At 37.5% G+C, this 15,468-nt stretch overlaps 1 protein-coding gene across 5 annotated transcripts in view; it reads left to right on the top strand.

The window, feature by feature from the left end:
• ttc3 (tetratricopeptide repeat domain 3) overlaps positions 1-15,468 on the top strand; it is a 48,996-nt gene that overhangs the window by 1,868 nt on the left and 31,660 nt on the right. For 2 of the 5 annotated variants that reach the window (XM_058789096.1, XM_058789099.1), the window contains exons 1-11: positions 781-909; positions 2,266-2,332; positions 2,402-2,444; positions 2,518-2,677; positions 7,001-7,079; positions 8,369-8,434; positions 8,520-8,661; positions 10,955-11,040; positions 11,218-11,312; positions 11,403-11,465; positions 11,543-11,597. In XM_058789096.1, the coding sequence (XP_058645079.1) occupies positions 2,267-2,332; positions 2,402-2,444; positions 2,518-2,677; positions 7,001-7,079; positions 8,369-8,434; positions 8,520-8,661; positions 10,955-11,040; positions 11,218-11,312; positions 11,403-11,465; positions 11,543-11,597 (855 nt within the window). In that variant the 5' untranslated portion in view covers positions 781-909; position 2,266. Of the gene's footprint in view, positions 1-779; positions 910-965; positions 1,030-2,265; positions 2,333-2,401; positions 2,445-2,517; positions 2,678-7,000; positions 7,080-8,368; positions 8,435-8,519; positions 8,662-10,954; positions 11,041-11,217; positions 11,313-11,402; positions 11,466-11,542; positions 11,598-15,468 lie in introns of those variants that run through there. The other 3 variants (XM_058789100.1, XM_058789097.1, XM_058789098.1) reach the window with 3 other exon arrangements.

Genomic DNA, 15,468 nt, shown 5'->3' on the forward strand with positions numbered 1-15,468 from the left:
AGAAGCAGTCATAAGCAGCAGGTATATTTGTAGCAATAGCCAACAATACATTGTATGGGTCACAATTATACTTTTTTCTTTTATGCCAAAAATCATTAGGATATTAAGATCAAGTTCCATGAAGATATTTTGTAAATTTCCTACCGTAAATATATCAAAACTTCATTTTTGATTAGTAATATGCATTGCTAAGAACTTCATTTGAACAACTTTAAAGGAGATTTTCTCAATATTTAGATTGTTTTGCTCCCTCAGATTCCAGATTTTATCCTAACAAACCATACATCAATGGAAAGATTATTTATGCAGATTTCAGGTGATGTATAAATCTAAATGTCCAAAAATGGACCCTTATGACTGGTTTTATGGTCCACGGTCATGTTTATTGTTTATTATTTATTATATTATTCTAAACAATTGTGGCTTCAAATATCATCTTCTCTATTTCTTGTGTTCCACCAGCTCTGTAGTGTTTCTATCAGTAATCTGATATTTCTGTCAATAAGGGGTTAAATGATGTCTTAAACTTTATATGTATGATGGGTAAATACCATATCCACAAAGCTAGATACATAAAATTTAAACCCAGCTGCAAAATATTAGCTTCTGATCTACATTTATTATCTCCTCCAGTTAAAAAGCTCGTATTATAGAACGGTTTTTAAGTAAATTGTATTTTTTTATTTTCTCTCTCCTCTGTATTCCCACAAATGTTCTATGTTCTGTATAGAATTATATTTTTGCAAAAAAAAAAAATCAGATCGAACGCTATACTCGGCGGGAACACCAGAGGGCGGGAACGCTTTTCCCGCCTGCTCGCGCTCGCTCTCGCGCTGCTGTTCATGCGTGAGAGAAACCAACGGCTAATACCAGGAAACAATCAAGCAGCGCTTTGCCCAAAAAAAACAGGTAATAAACACCGTTAATAACATTCACAACACCGCAGGATGTCTCACGATAAAAACCTACTTCAGGTGTTTGCGCGACAGCGACGTTTCAGGCAAACATCTGCAACGTTAATTAATTGAGGTAAACATCTGCGGCACAGACATGTCGCGTTTAACTTCCCGAAGAAGTTCATCTGATTGATCATTAAACGTGTTAGTTCTCGTGTCGGCAAGAAGCAGGTGTTGTGCTTTGTTAAAGTAAAAGCGAGGCCCGACTGTTAGCGATACTCGGTTTCAGACGCTTTTCACGACAAACATTCAAATCAAACGAGCTGAGGGAAAACCTCCATCAGAGGCGCTCAGGTGGAGGAACCGGCCTCTGAGTCACACAAATCAGGCTTCATATGGCTGTATTTAAATCTGCGTTATAAATAAATGAACTTGGAACTTCATATGTGACATAGAATCGAGCTGCCTCGTTAGCGTGTGTTGTTGTTTCCATACTGTGCTGATTTGTTGTAATATTGTGTCTGGAACAGTGTTGCCAGGTTGTCACAACAAAACCCGCACAATTGCTACTCCAAAACTAGCCCAATCGCATTCCGAGGGGGTTCCCCGATAAAAATCGTGTTCCGGGGTGTAAAATACATGTTTTGTGGCGAGGTTCGCGGGATGAAATTCGCATTTTATGGGCTAAAATCACGTTATTGGGGTCGATTACAGTAGCCCAATTCTGTGGGGAAACCGCGGACTTTGCAACACTGGGAAGCAGGGTTGCCAGGTTTTCACAGCAAAACCCGCCCAATCGCTTTTCGGGGGTCCCCCGGGTAATGCTGGGTACACACTAAAAGATTTTTAAAATCTTATAAGATGTTCAAAATGTGAGAGACCACAAACATGAAGGGGAAAAATCCTAGGTTTAACCGTTTTGCTCCTATAATGTGTGGTGTCCTCGGGTTCCCCCCCCCCACACACACACATCAGGATTTCTGATCATAAATATTCAATGTTGAATATTTATGATTCGTGATCGGGGCGCCTCCGACGTTCTTCCGAGCAGATTCAGTCACTCTTAACACACATCACACCGCAGGGAAATCTGATCAAATAATCTGTAGAACCACCAATTGGGACATTACCCAGGATTGTCAGAAGGGGAGAAATCAGCCCAAAAATCAGCCTGATTATCTTGTGGTGTGTTCCAAGGAGTAAAATACATGGCAACATGCTAAATGACTTGGCAACACTGGCCTGGAAGTGGGTGTGGCTCAGATGAGGTGCTTTGTGGGAAACAAACCTCTTTTGATGTAACTGAAGAAGTGTAATCTGGTCCAAAGGGAGTCTTAAGCTTGAATGCTGTGTTTTTGTGTTTCGTAAGGATGTCAGACTCCGAAGACTCGGATCAGGAGGAAGGAGCAGAAGTGATGCGACACCGAACCAAGATCGTGAGTAGAATTGAGACGAAGGCGTCAGCCTGTGCTGAACACACCCATGATTCACTGTTTCTCACTCAGATCTATCAGAGCCAGTTCCCGTACATTCACATGGAGCCGCCCAGTGAGTGATTGCACGACTCTCTTTATCATTATGATCGGCACTGCATGTGTTTCAGTGTAGCTGTGCTTTACAGACGTCATATATGAGCGCTGGGCCAAGATAAAGCCTGAGGTGAAGAAGCACGTGGGTCATCTGATGCACGTGTCTGTGTTTTGGTGGCATATCCTCCTGAGACAGCAGGACAATCACCCCACCACCTTCTGGGCCGTGGAGATGGGCTTTCTGGACTCAAAGTGAGTCCATACTTCACTTTGGTTTTTCCTCCTTTCAGTCATTTATTTACTTTATAACAGTAAATAAATATTGGGTCTGCATATCGGGCACGTAAACATGCAAATAATTGGTATCGGTTATAAAAAAAAAAACAATATATCAATATCGGTCGATCACTAATAAACATTACATGCATAGCCTAGGTAAATAAACTAGAACAAAGTTACAAATAAAATGAGGTTTAACTTTTAATTTTCACAGAAATGTAATGGTTAAGTGTTAAATAATACTGCATGGTGTTCACTGTATAAATTAAATGTAGATTAATCATTGTTAAAGTTGTTTTGTTTGATTAAAGGGGTCATCGGATGCAAAATTCACTTTACAAGTTGTTTGAACATAAATGTGTGTTGGAAGTGTGGGTACCCATCCATCCTATAATGATAAAAATACACCCAGAGTTTTTTTTTTTTTTTTAAATCCCTATTTTAAAATCCCCTTTCTAAAATCAGGCTGTTCGGAGATTCCTGTCAGAATGACGTAGTTCTGTACAGGCCCCTCCCATGATAGTTGATTGACAGGAACGTCTTATCTTAGACCCGCCCTTAGTGATCTGAGAGCTGTCTATCGGTGCAGGGGAAAACAAGAATGTCTCCGATTAAGCGATTGAAGTGTTTAGTTGTTGGATGTAATAATAAATATAGCAGTCGTCAGTTACTAGCGATATCTAAGCTGCTGATGACGCAGAGGATTAACATTACTTTCGCTTTGAAGTGAATGCGCCAATCCAGATCTGCCTAAATGCGTCTTATTTCACACAAATCATTCATGATCCACCCTCACCTACAGAAGAAGTGAGTATAAGGGTTTTTTATGAATCTTTGCAAATCACCTTTCCTAATAATGTGCTAGTTAGCCAGTTTCGCGGCTGAAGTAAACAGTACTGCTCTTCACTCCACTGAAGAGAGAGGCGGGGTCAGCAGAGCTCATTAGCATTTAAAGCAACATGGCCTAAAACGGCTTGCTGAAAACAGAGCTGATTTTGACAGGGTAAAAAAGGTGTTTTTTACACTACCATTGAGATATTTTAACCAAAGTATGTTATAGACTTTTCATTAAGACCCTAAAGAATCATATTAAAAAATGGGCATCTGATGACCCCTTTAACATTAAGGACACAGACAGCAGCAGGTGTTTATAGGCTGCTGTCCCTTTAAGACGGATTTAATATGATTCACATGTCATTTCTTTCTGTTTATGTTCATTTCAATACTTGCCATGACGGACGTTTTGAGATAATTTAGTGTGTTCAAGCGCAAGGATATGCAATGAATCAATTCTGTGTATGCGCTAAAATGAAGCTCTCTCTGTGTATGCTTTGAGTTTGTGTTTGCAAATAACAGTGCACGAGTACTGAATTGACCTCCTCTTGTGCTTGAATGGTTTAACCCTTGTGCGTTCTTCGGGGTCTTTTTGACCCGCAAATGAAGTTTGCTAAATTTAAAAAAAAAAGTTCTCTTTTTCCAAATGGCATAAGACTTTGTACGGTCGTCAACACTTTCTAGATCTACAAATAAAAAATAAAATTGGAATGATTTCTTGGTTTTATGTTAGTGTGAAACAAAAAGTTACACTTATGGTCTTTTACAAAATGTAATTTTTTAACAAAATATATATTTTTTTAAAACAAATGTAATTTTACTCTGTTTATTAATGTTTTTACTCCACATTTGTGTAGTTTTTGGAAGACTTATGATATATTTTAAATTTATATAAATAAATTAAAAGACATTTTTATATAGGTTTTTATACAAAAAACAGCTTTTTATGTCAAATTCACTTCATAAAAGACCCACATTTCTAACTTTCATTCATGGGGATAACATGGATCATTTCATCGTTTAGTGTAAAATTTTTGCCCATATTTTGGAAATTACAGTTTCAAAAGTAAAAAATTATCATTTTTACCACTAGATGGCTGCAGAGCTCCACTATTTACTATTTGCTATTTGACCAACTGAAAGATATCTTTTCACAAGTTTTTTCAGTTGGATTCATATCTACATATTGTGAAATCACAATTATAACAATAAAAATGATTTTTGTCAAAGTTTTGCATTTTTAGAACTGAAAAAAATCAAATTTTCAATAATGTTACATTATGATTTGAATCAAACCTCAACAAGATGTTACAAAGAGAAAGGTTGGAGTCTTTAGAGTTTATCATTTATTTCAATCATCTGTTTTTCATATAATTTTAAGTGTGTGTGTGTGTGTGCGTTAGGTGTGCATTGTTGATGTGTCAGTGTCACCAATTTATTTTTGTGGTGGTTCTGCATTTTGGATTATTTTATTTGACAAATTATAAGAAAGCAGTTTTTATGGTCTCACAAATTTATTCGTGTGTGTGTGTGTGTGCGCGCACGCATTGTCGATGTGTCAGTGTCACCAATTTATTTTTGTGGTGGTTTTGCATTTTGGATTATTTTATTTGAAGAGACCCCGCATAGAAAATGGACAAAATTCATCCTCAAAATCAGAAACAACACAGAACACACATGGACAGAAATGAAGTGTCACACTTCCAATATTGCAAAATGATCATGCTGTGAACACACATACAGTCACACACACAAACACAGAGGAATAAATTTGTGAGACTAAAAAAAACTGCTCTTTTATAATTTGTCAAATAAAATAATCTGAAATGCAGAGCCACCACAAAAATAAATTGGTGATACTGACACATCGACAATGCACACACACGCAATCACACCCCAACCCCCCCGCCCCCCACACACACACACACAATTTGAAAATTATATCATAATTATCATTAACATCTTGTTCAGGTTTGATTCGAATCATTATGTAACATTATTGAAAATTTGATTTTTTTTTTCAGTTCTAAAAATGCAAAACTTTGACAAATCATTTTTATTGTTATAATTGTGATTTCACAATATGTAGATATGAATCCAACTGAAAAAAACTTGTGAAAAGATATCTTTCAGTTGGTCAAATAGCAAATAGTAAATAGTGGAGCTCTGCAGCCATCTAGTGGTAAAAATGATAATTTTTACTTTTGAAACTGCAATTTCCAAAATATGGACAAAAATTTTACACTAAACCATGTGAAATGATCCATGTTATCCCCATGAATGAAAGTTAGAAATGTGGGTCTTTTATTAAGTGAAATTTACATAAAAAGCTGTTTTTTGAATAAAAAATATTTTTTAATTTATTTATATAAATTAAAAAATATATCATAAATCCTCCAAAACCTACACAAATGTGGAGTAAAAACATTAATAAACACTGGTTTAAAAAAACCCCAACTATTTTGCTACAAAATTACATTTTGTTGCCTGGGGTCTCCAGAGACCCCAAAGACCATAAGTACACAACCCAAAATGAAGACCGCACAAGGGTTAAAACACTTACATCGGCTAGACTTAAAAACACATGCAAATGATCAACTACGATCTGTTTCACCTCTAACAGCGAGTGAAAAATGTGAATCCAGGAAGGGATTTTATTAAACTATTTGAGAACTATTCAGAACTAGTGATATTAGGGGTGCAACAGATTGTAGATGATCCGTGCGGACCAGACCCCACGGTTCAGCATGCATGTGATTCACAGGTTAACTGTTAAGTTTAACCATCATAGAGTGAAAGTTTATCATTTGCACGTATTTTGTCTTGCCAATTTACCCATTCAAACAATTTGAAACCATTCAAGCAAAAGAGAATACGTGCACTGTTTTTTTTTTCGTTGATCCGTTTTACCACTAAGTGATATGTTCTGTGTTGCGCTCCTTCAGTGAGCACTTCATCAGCTGCACGTCATGCACTCGGAAATTTTTGTTTCTCTTAACTAATATTTTAATTCAAAACCATTGTGGCAAAACATTACATTCAAATGTTTTTTTTTAGCAGTCGTGGCCTAATAGATAGAGAGTCGGACTTGTAACCCAAAGGTTGCAGGTTCGAGTCTCAGGTCCGGCAGGGATTGTAGGTGGGGGGAGTGAATAACCAGCACTCTCTCTCCTCCTTCAATACCACGACTGAGGTGAGACCCTTGAGCAAGGCACCGAACCCCCAACTGCTCCCCGGGTGCCGCAGCATTGGCTGCCTACTGCTCTGGATGTGTGTTCACTGTGTGTGTGTGTGTGTGTGTGTGTGTGTGCACTTGGATGGGTTAAATGCAGAGCACAAATTCCGAGTATGGGTCACCATACTTGGCCACACGTTTTTTTTTTCTTAAATGAATCAATAACTTCTAAAAAAAAAAAAAAATCACCCAGCCCTAATAATTGGTTTTCATTGTCTGTCTTTCAGTGTGTCGAATGATTTGAGTCTGAAGAGGCTTGAGAAGATTGAGATTCTGGAAAGCATTCTGGATGCCATGGAGAGAGGCGTACGTATCCGTCCTGATGAACGTTCACTGATCCTTCACCGGTTCAAGTGTCATGAAACCCCGTTTCAGCACTGGTCTCTCACACCTTAGATCTGAAAAAGACTCCAGAAGTGGGCATGTAAAACTGTGGAAAAGTGGGAGTGAAGAGGGGAGAAAACAACCAATAAAACACAGACCTCATTATACACACAAATGAATATTAAAATGCCTTTAAAACAGAAAGAATAAAAGCAGTTACTTTCTGTTTACTCTCTATATTTTTGGTCTGTATCGTTTGCTGTTATCACAATAATCCGTCGTGTCATCACGCTCATAATCAGACGTACCGCTGTATCAGAGCGCTTATTTGTGCGTCTTCCATTTGATGAAGACGTGCGCATACACAGTGCCGGTTCATGTTCAGAGCACGAGAGAATATGAAATATGTTCACATAAACTTGAAACACAATTGCTCCGGTCCAGATATGAACTATGATCTGCACAGCGATTGTTGTTAAACCCATCGTGGCTTTCAGCTGAGGCTCTTTCATGAGATTTGAGTTCTTCGCTGTAACACTGTGTCCTAACTACACGTGATGCGACGGCGCGACATGCAATAAAAGGTTTCTTTTCCATGTTAATCAGGGGTTTTGTCCTAACTAGCCGCGACGGCCTTATAGCCATGCATAAAGCAACAACAGATAGTTTACCTCAGTCCTTGAAAATAAATCTGAGGTAAACTTAAATAAAGCAAACGTACGTTAAAGCTGTGAACTCACTGTGAGCCAACAAGTGTATCCCATAACAAAGATGTTATCAGTCACTCAGTATCTACATTTAATGACGTTAAAAAGGTTTGATATTTATGAATTTGATTATAAAATTATCCATTTCATTGCGAATGCAGTGCGCTTCCAGAGAGAGCCCGTGTAAGACGACCCCATGCATAAAACAGGGCTCTGATTGGATCGTAAGACTTCATTCTCATGAATAATACTGAGAAAAGCTCGGATAACTGATGACTTGGACACGTACTCGCCAGCCACGGCGGCCAATCACCACTGCAAATTAACGCATATACGCCACTTTTTGTGATGTTTGTTCAACTTTGCTTTTTAAACCGGAAGAACAAAATTTAAAAAATGAAAGAATAACCACTTTTACCCTAATAATAGCAGACGTAATGAGTGCTAAAGTTGTTTTCACTCATGTGCAACACACTTTCATTGTTCATATGTTAACATCTCAAAAAATGTGTTTTAGGGTTTCATGACACTTTCAGGTCTGATGTTGTGTCTTGTTTTGTTCAGCTGTCTTACCCGGACATGGAGATGAATGCCCAAGCCGTGGTGTCCCTAAGCAGCTTCTTTTCTGAGGTACGTTGCTGCACCGCTGCGGTAAACACGTGTGTGTGTGTTTGTGTGTGTTCTGACGCGGGTCTGTCTGCGGGTCTGTCTGCAGGTCTGTCTGCAGGAGAAGGATTGTTTGCCTGAAGCCATCGGTTGGCTGCAGGACTATGGAGCTCCTGACATCGGTAAGAAGCTGAAGGATCTGGGATCGGTGGAGATTCGCTACCGGACGCTTCGCTTCGTCTTCAACGAGTGTGAGTTTCATTTCCAGTACTAGAGATATTTAACATGTTCAGGCAGGGCTCTAGACTGCGACCACTTTTTGAGAATGTGCGAGTAAAAATTTGACGTGGTCGCACGTGTGCGAGTGCATGGTCTGCGCAGCTCCAAAGCGTCTGCTTCATACAGCGCGCGCTGTAGCAGGAGTCAGATTTCACTGATCACGTGAAGAGAGGCACTTTCAGTGCGAGCGCTTCACGTGTAGAGCCTGGTTTATACTCGCCGCGCCAGCACGGATGGAGCGCAACAGAGGATTTTGTTTTCAAGCTAAAGTAAAAGACCGCTTCTTAAACCAGAAAAGGTGAACATGTTGGTATTCTTGTAGAACATGCAAGTCCTGTCAGCGACAGCCAGTTTAGTTTTACTTTTCTTTTTGTTTTCGTTTTGAGAAGCTTGTTATCTTTGCTGTTTACCTCAAGTTACGCTATGGAGGCTTTCCTTAATTTTTTAAAATATTATTATTAATTTGATTCCTCAGTGTTTCCTAAACATTCTGTAATTTATTCGTCGGTATATAATACAGCATGTGATGTATCCTATGCCATGCCTTGTCTTATTCATTTTTTTTAATAAATATTATTGTAAGGTAGTTTGTCATTGTAGCCTATTGTTTTGTTGTTGTGCTTTTTAATTAAGAATAACAATGAATCCATCTTTTGCATTAGTCTTAAAAAGTGAAAGGTGTATAGATATAAGCAAAACAGACAATTATCTTTTCTTGTAAAACGTGACACCAAGATCGCGAATTTGAAAGTGAAAGCGCACGAAAAAAGGAATTCCTGAATTTAAATCACAAGTAATACTCATGAAAAAGAACGGGTTGAATGTTGAACACTTTCGTTACCATATGACCATAAACTATGATAAAAGTTCATCAGCATGCATTGATTAATCAAAAATTTTTAACGTGTTAATATTTTTTTAACGCAGATTAATCGTTTGATAAGGTTTGACCCCAACTTCCCGTCATCGCAGCATGGAAGGTTATCTATCATTGTGTGATGAGGGTACAGCACAGTGTTGCCAGGGTAGCGGCACAAGTGGGCTACTTTGAAATTACAGTCGCGGGAAAAAATTACAGAGCCGTGGTTTGCGGTTTTGTGGGCTACTTTTATAATGTACTGTGGCCGCCCAAAGTGTATATAGACAAATAAAAATTAAAATAGATCCTTTTACTAATGTGTATTATACTTGAAATGTATCCCTGGCAACTTAAGAACGGAGAGGCGGTTGTAACATCACAAACAACGTGAGTTTCAGCAGAGCATACATGTTAAGGCTTTTAAACAGCAGAAATAAACACGACAACAGCCACTATAGATTATATAAGATAATAAACACACGATTACGATAGATATGGTCTGTATGTGATTTTTTAAAATGATGTACGTCTGAAATGGTAATTTGTGCAGCGATATAAAAGGCTATAAATAGCATATTTTAACAATGGTAAATGACCAAATTCCACATGTGATCGTAAAAGGAAGTTATTGCAAACACTCGATGGTGGTTTGAAGTAAGTTCTGAGTAAAAGACTATTAATCTCATAAACTGTCTTATGTAGCATGATGCTAATATTAGCTCTAATGCAGCTGCAGAACAGGTCCAATTCTTCTTCATAACGCATTTTGTCATAATACTTCACGTAAGGTCGCAAGAAATGTTTTGATGTATTTATTTAGAAATACTTTTGATAATAGTTGGGTAAATGTATACTGGGATTGAAGCAATGTGGCTTGGTAAACGTGTTATTGCCAGTTTAAAGGCTGATAATGGCTGAATAAAAACAAAAGAATAATAAGGATTATGTCTCATACCTGGCGGAAGTGTGAAAGGTTCGGTTTCCTTAAACTAGTTTGTCATGCATTTCTTTTTCAACACATTTACAGGTAAATCCTAGTATTTTAAATTTGTGATTAATCACAGTCCACAACTGTGATTAACGCGATTTAAATTTTTTCATCGATTGACAGCACTAATATATATATATATATATATATATATATATATATATAATAAAACTGACAAAAGCACAACAAAATTGTTAACTTTAACAAAATAAAATGATAAACATTAAAGAAAATATACAGTTTACATAGGAAAAAAATATACAACAAATGAAAGAAAATATAAACAATCTAATTCAAAGTTTTAATGAAAGCTATGATAGTATCTCAGCAGTGATTCTGTGCTGTCAGCATCTGTGAGCTTCATGATGGATCCTGTTTGTGCTCATTAGCACTGACTAACGAACGTCTGGCCCCACAGATTCACGTTATCTTCAGGTGATTTCGTGCAGTAAAAAGAAAGCCATCGAGGAGCTGAAATCAGAGCCGGACCCTTGGACTTTATCGGTGAGAGTCTTTAAGATCAAATAACATGTTTGTTTCCATATTTAACACACTGCATTCATAAGATTATTAAAATCTATATGAATTATGATTGACTCTGATTGCTGTGTAAGTTCTGCTCTATTAAGTGGATATGGGACAGAAATGGGATACTGTCTTTTAACTCCGTTTTCATTCCAGAAAAGCGAAGATATGAAAAACAAAGGAAATGAGCAATTTCAGAAGAAGAAATATGATCTGGCGTTGAAGTGGTACACCAAAGCCATTAAATACCAGTAAGTGATGGAACAACACTTCTTTAATTCCCAGTCCACGTCAGTTTCCTCTGTTTTAATCGAATGTTCGTCTGTCCGCTCTGTTTTCAGCCCAAGCAATCACATCCTGTACGGGAACAGAGCGCTCTGCTACATTCGCTTGGAGAAATATCTGTGAGTTTAACGCAAACCATACACGACAATCAAGAACACGATTTAGCGGCGTTACTGATTGTGGGAACTGTTTTCAGGAAAGCAGTTGGAGACGGAAAGAGAGCCATTATATTACAGCCAGACTGGGCCAAGGTAAGTGCTGGTTCACCGAAAACACTGCCTTCATCATCAGCATCATCAGTTGCACATGGAGTTGAAAATATTTGTATCAATTCTCATTTTGATGAACTGATAATGATCTATGGTGTTTTCAGTTGATACAAGAACAAAACTCAATGAAACGTTATTTGTAGCACCTCCCATCCAACAAATCACAATAATCTTTGTACTTTGTTACTTTTGATGATAAACAAAGTCTCAGCTTTCAAATGAAGAGAAATGAAGAGATAATCCCTCTTTACTGCTAGTTATAACAGCAAATAAACATGGATGAACATCAGGAGGTGTTGAAAGAAAGAAAACAACTTACCAGGGTTCCCACACTTCTTGAAAGTACTTGAATTTCAGACATATGGATTCAAGGCCTGGAAAGTACTTGAAAGCAAACATAGGTCCTTGAAAGTGCTTGAATTAAATTTTGCTATTTCAAAAATTGTCCTATATGTGCTGTCAAAGACAGAAGGAAACGGCACAAATGATTGGGGTGGAGATGGGGTATCGTGAAAAAACAAACAAACAGCCTAGAGTTTTCTTAAGCCGCTCCCGCTGAGTTTCTGACCACCGCCCGCTCCCGCAAACATCCTAATATTGTATATAATTTTCACGCTATTAATATGTGGGGTATTGAAATCACATTTGAATGAGCGCTCACAGTTCACTTTCACTTTCGATTTTGCGATCACACGCACTCTGTGTAAAGTGAGCACATCTTACAGTGCGTGCGTAATTATTAGGCACCTTGATATTCTGATCATATTTTTTCCAAGCACATTTTACCAATTCCAAACCACATCGATCTTAATAACTACTATTAATTTTGTATTTAATCAAAATACAATAAAGTGATTATATAATTGTCCATGAAGGCTGGAAGTGAAAATCTCCTTATATTCATGTGTGCAGAATTATTAGGCACGTTTTCTTTTACAGATGAAATGAGCCAAAAAAGAGATTTAACTGAAAAGTCAAAAATGATTAAATCCCCAATGAGAAATATTCAAAACTAATGCAATACAGAAATTGTAAAGTTAAGACATGACCATTGGTCAGTGAAATGCTCACTGGGTCAGCAGGGTCAGATAAAAACAGGTGGAGAAGAAAAGACACACGGTAACTGCAAGATAATTAAGAATTAATGTGAAGAATTAGGTGTAAACCATCAAATCTTTATTCTCCAGCGCCACCATTTTCCAGAACTTCCTGGAGTCTCCAGAATTACAAGCTGTCAAGTTCTCAGAGACTTTGCTTGGGTAAAAAATCCTAAAAAATAACCCTCACTTAATAAGAATAACATGCTGAAGTGTTGTGAAATACATGAAGACAAATTTTTAATAGGCTTTATAGACGGATAAGTTGAGAGTGACTCTTGAAGGACCAGCATCACATCCTCTTGTGCCACTGTTTGAAGAATTTATCTTCCAGAATAGCAAGTCAAGTCAAGTCACCTTTATTTATATAGCGCTTTTACAATACAGATTGTGTCAAAGCACTTAACAGTATCAAATTGGAGGATAGAGTGTCAGTAATGTATAATGATAAGATTAAACACTCAATTTTCATTTAGGCATTTCATTATTGAATTCAGAGATGTCATTGTCTAAACTGAGCTAGTTTAAATAGTATCTGTGCAATCAAATCGGCGATAATCGCTAGAAATTAAGTGTCCCCAACAATAGCAGTAAGTTTTAGGAGCTCATTTTTAGTCAATCTCTGCAAGACAGACTTTTCAGGACAGGAGACGGACTAAAAATGAACTCCCAGAACTTACAGCGACGTGGAGCTAAGGAGAAAATGTAGAACTTGGAAAAATAAGAAAAACAGCTTAGTGAAATGCGTGTACAGTTTAAAAGCAAATAGAAAGTCCTATTTTTTTTATTTCTTTTCTTTCTTTTTTTATTTTATTTTTTTGCAGATTTGCACATGTACAAGGTTTAAAATGTTCATGAAACATTTTTTTAAAATATTGAAATTTTGAGCAACTGCATGTTTGAGCACCTGCATTCCTCTCGGTCAAAGATGAAAAATAATAACTTTGACTTGAGTTATTTATTAATGAGTAACGTCTCTATTGAGAGAGTGTGCAAATTTTTAATGTTAACAGGTTTTACAGTGTTATTACAACATTTAACCACTTTTTATTAATTTAAAAGTTGGCAAATTCTTTCAAATTTAATTCTTGTACAAGAACTACAGCAAAAACCAGTTTGCATATTTTATCAATATTTTAGAAATTGTATTTGAATATTACTAGTATTAACTTCAGTGGATTTCATTAAATTGCTCAAAACGGTCTAAATTTATGAAACCTACACCAGGGCTATTCAATTAGTTTGTCATGGGGGCCGGTTCATGAAAAGCATCCCAAATGAGGGTCCGGAGAGATATGGCTTGCAATATGAGTGACACAACAGCAATATAGGAGCCCATATGTTGTATTTTTGCACCTTAAGACACCCAAGTAGGCTTTTTCTACATTCAAACATATTCAAATGTTGTATTTTGAAACTACAACAACATCAGTGCATTGTAAGATGCCCAAGTAGGCTTTTTCTACATTCAAATGGGCAAATCAAAGAGCCATATTGCACTCATTTAGAAACTCATTTAAATGAAACTTAAGTGCACATAACAAAAAAGTTCATAACATGAAACATAATATTGTTTTATGGCATTTTTTGTTAAAGTAAATAATTTCAGTAGCCCTATTTAAACTACAACAGCCATCTCAATAATTGGCAAACATTTAGACTCCCTTCTAATGAGAGAAATGGCATTTTTTAGATTTCGCAAGAGCAGAGAAATCAGGTGTATATGTTGTCAGCGCAATACGCATACAGTGGTGGAGGTGCTGGGATGTGAGAGATGCGCGAAATACTCGTTTTAATGGCATTCATGTGTGAGAATGATGACTCGCACGTGTAAGTAGAGCCAAACATTGTGAGGACAAAAATGGCGAGACCCCTTGAATTAGGGAATTTCTTCTGGCTGACTTCATGTGTCCAGAATATCTCAGAACCTGCCACCTGTAATGACTGTCGCAGGTCATCTGATGACTGAATGTCAATGAGTTCAAGTTGTAAAGACGCCTCATCTAATGACACTACCAGCTCCTTTGCTTTTGATGCAAACTCTCCCTCAACATTCACACAGAAAGGGTCCTTAACAAATTTCCTCACTTCAGTGGGGATACTAAAATGATCAAACCTATTGGCAAAGTTGGTTTTCAGTGCGTCTATGAAACCCGTCATCACCGCTGTGATTTGTTGACCTGATGAGCGCAATGTAGGGAAGTGGAGCATTTTTCCAGGACCTAGATCAGCAGAAAAACGTGTGAGCTTTTTTTGAAATGCATGAAGTTTCTCCTCAAGTTGCATGACTGTTTGATCTCTGCCCTGTAGCTTGTTGTTGAGTTGATTCAAGTGTTGAAAGATGTCACCCAGGAAACAAACAGCAGCGGAAACCTCCCCATTCTCCATAAGCGTCAGAAACTTTTGAGCCTGTTTGTGCTTTGAATTTCGGAGAAACGCCAGGATCTCATCCTCTAGTTCACAAAATCGTTTCAATGCGTTTCCTTTACTAAGCCATCTAATGTCATTGTGGATAAGCAAGTCATTATATTGAGCCGACATATCTGACAACAACTGGCGAAAAAGGCGGTGTTGTAAGCTGAAAGTACAACCAATAAAATAAAGTTAATAATAGCCATGGTAGAGTCCATGGTCTCTTTTTAACTCACCGCTTAATTTTGCACACAAGAGACTTTGGTGAATAAGGCAATGTAGTGATCTTAGCTGCGGAACCACAGCCGCCAAACGAGCAGAAAGGCCCTGTATGCTGCCTACCA

The sequence above is a fragment of the Onychostoma macrolepis genome, chromosome 10, assembly GCF_012432095.1.
Source record: "Onychostoma macrolepis isolate SWU-2019 chromosome 10, ASM1243209v1, whole genome shotgun sequence".
Classification (NCBI taxonomy): domain Eukaryota; kingdom Metazoa; phylum Chordata; class Actinopteri; order Cypriniformes; family Cyprinidae; genus Onychostoma; species Onychostoma macrolepis.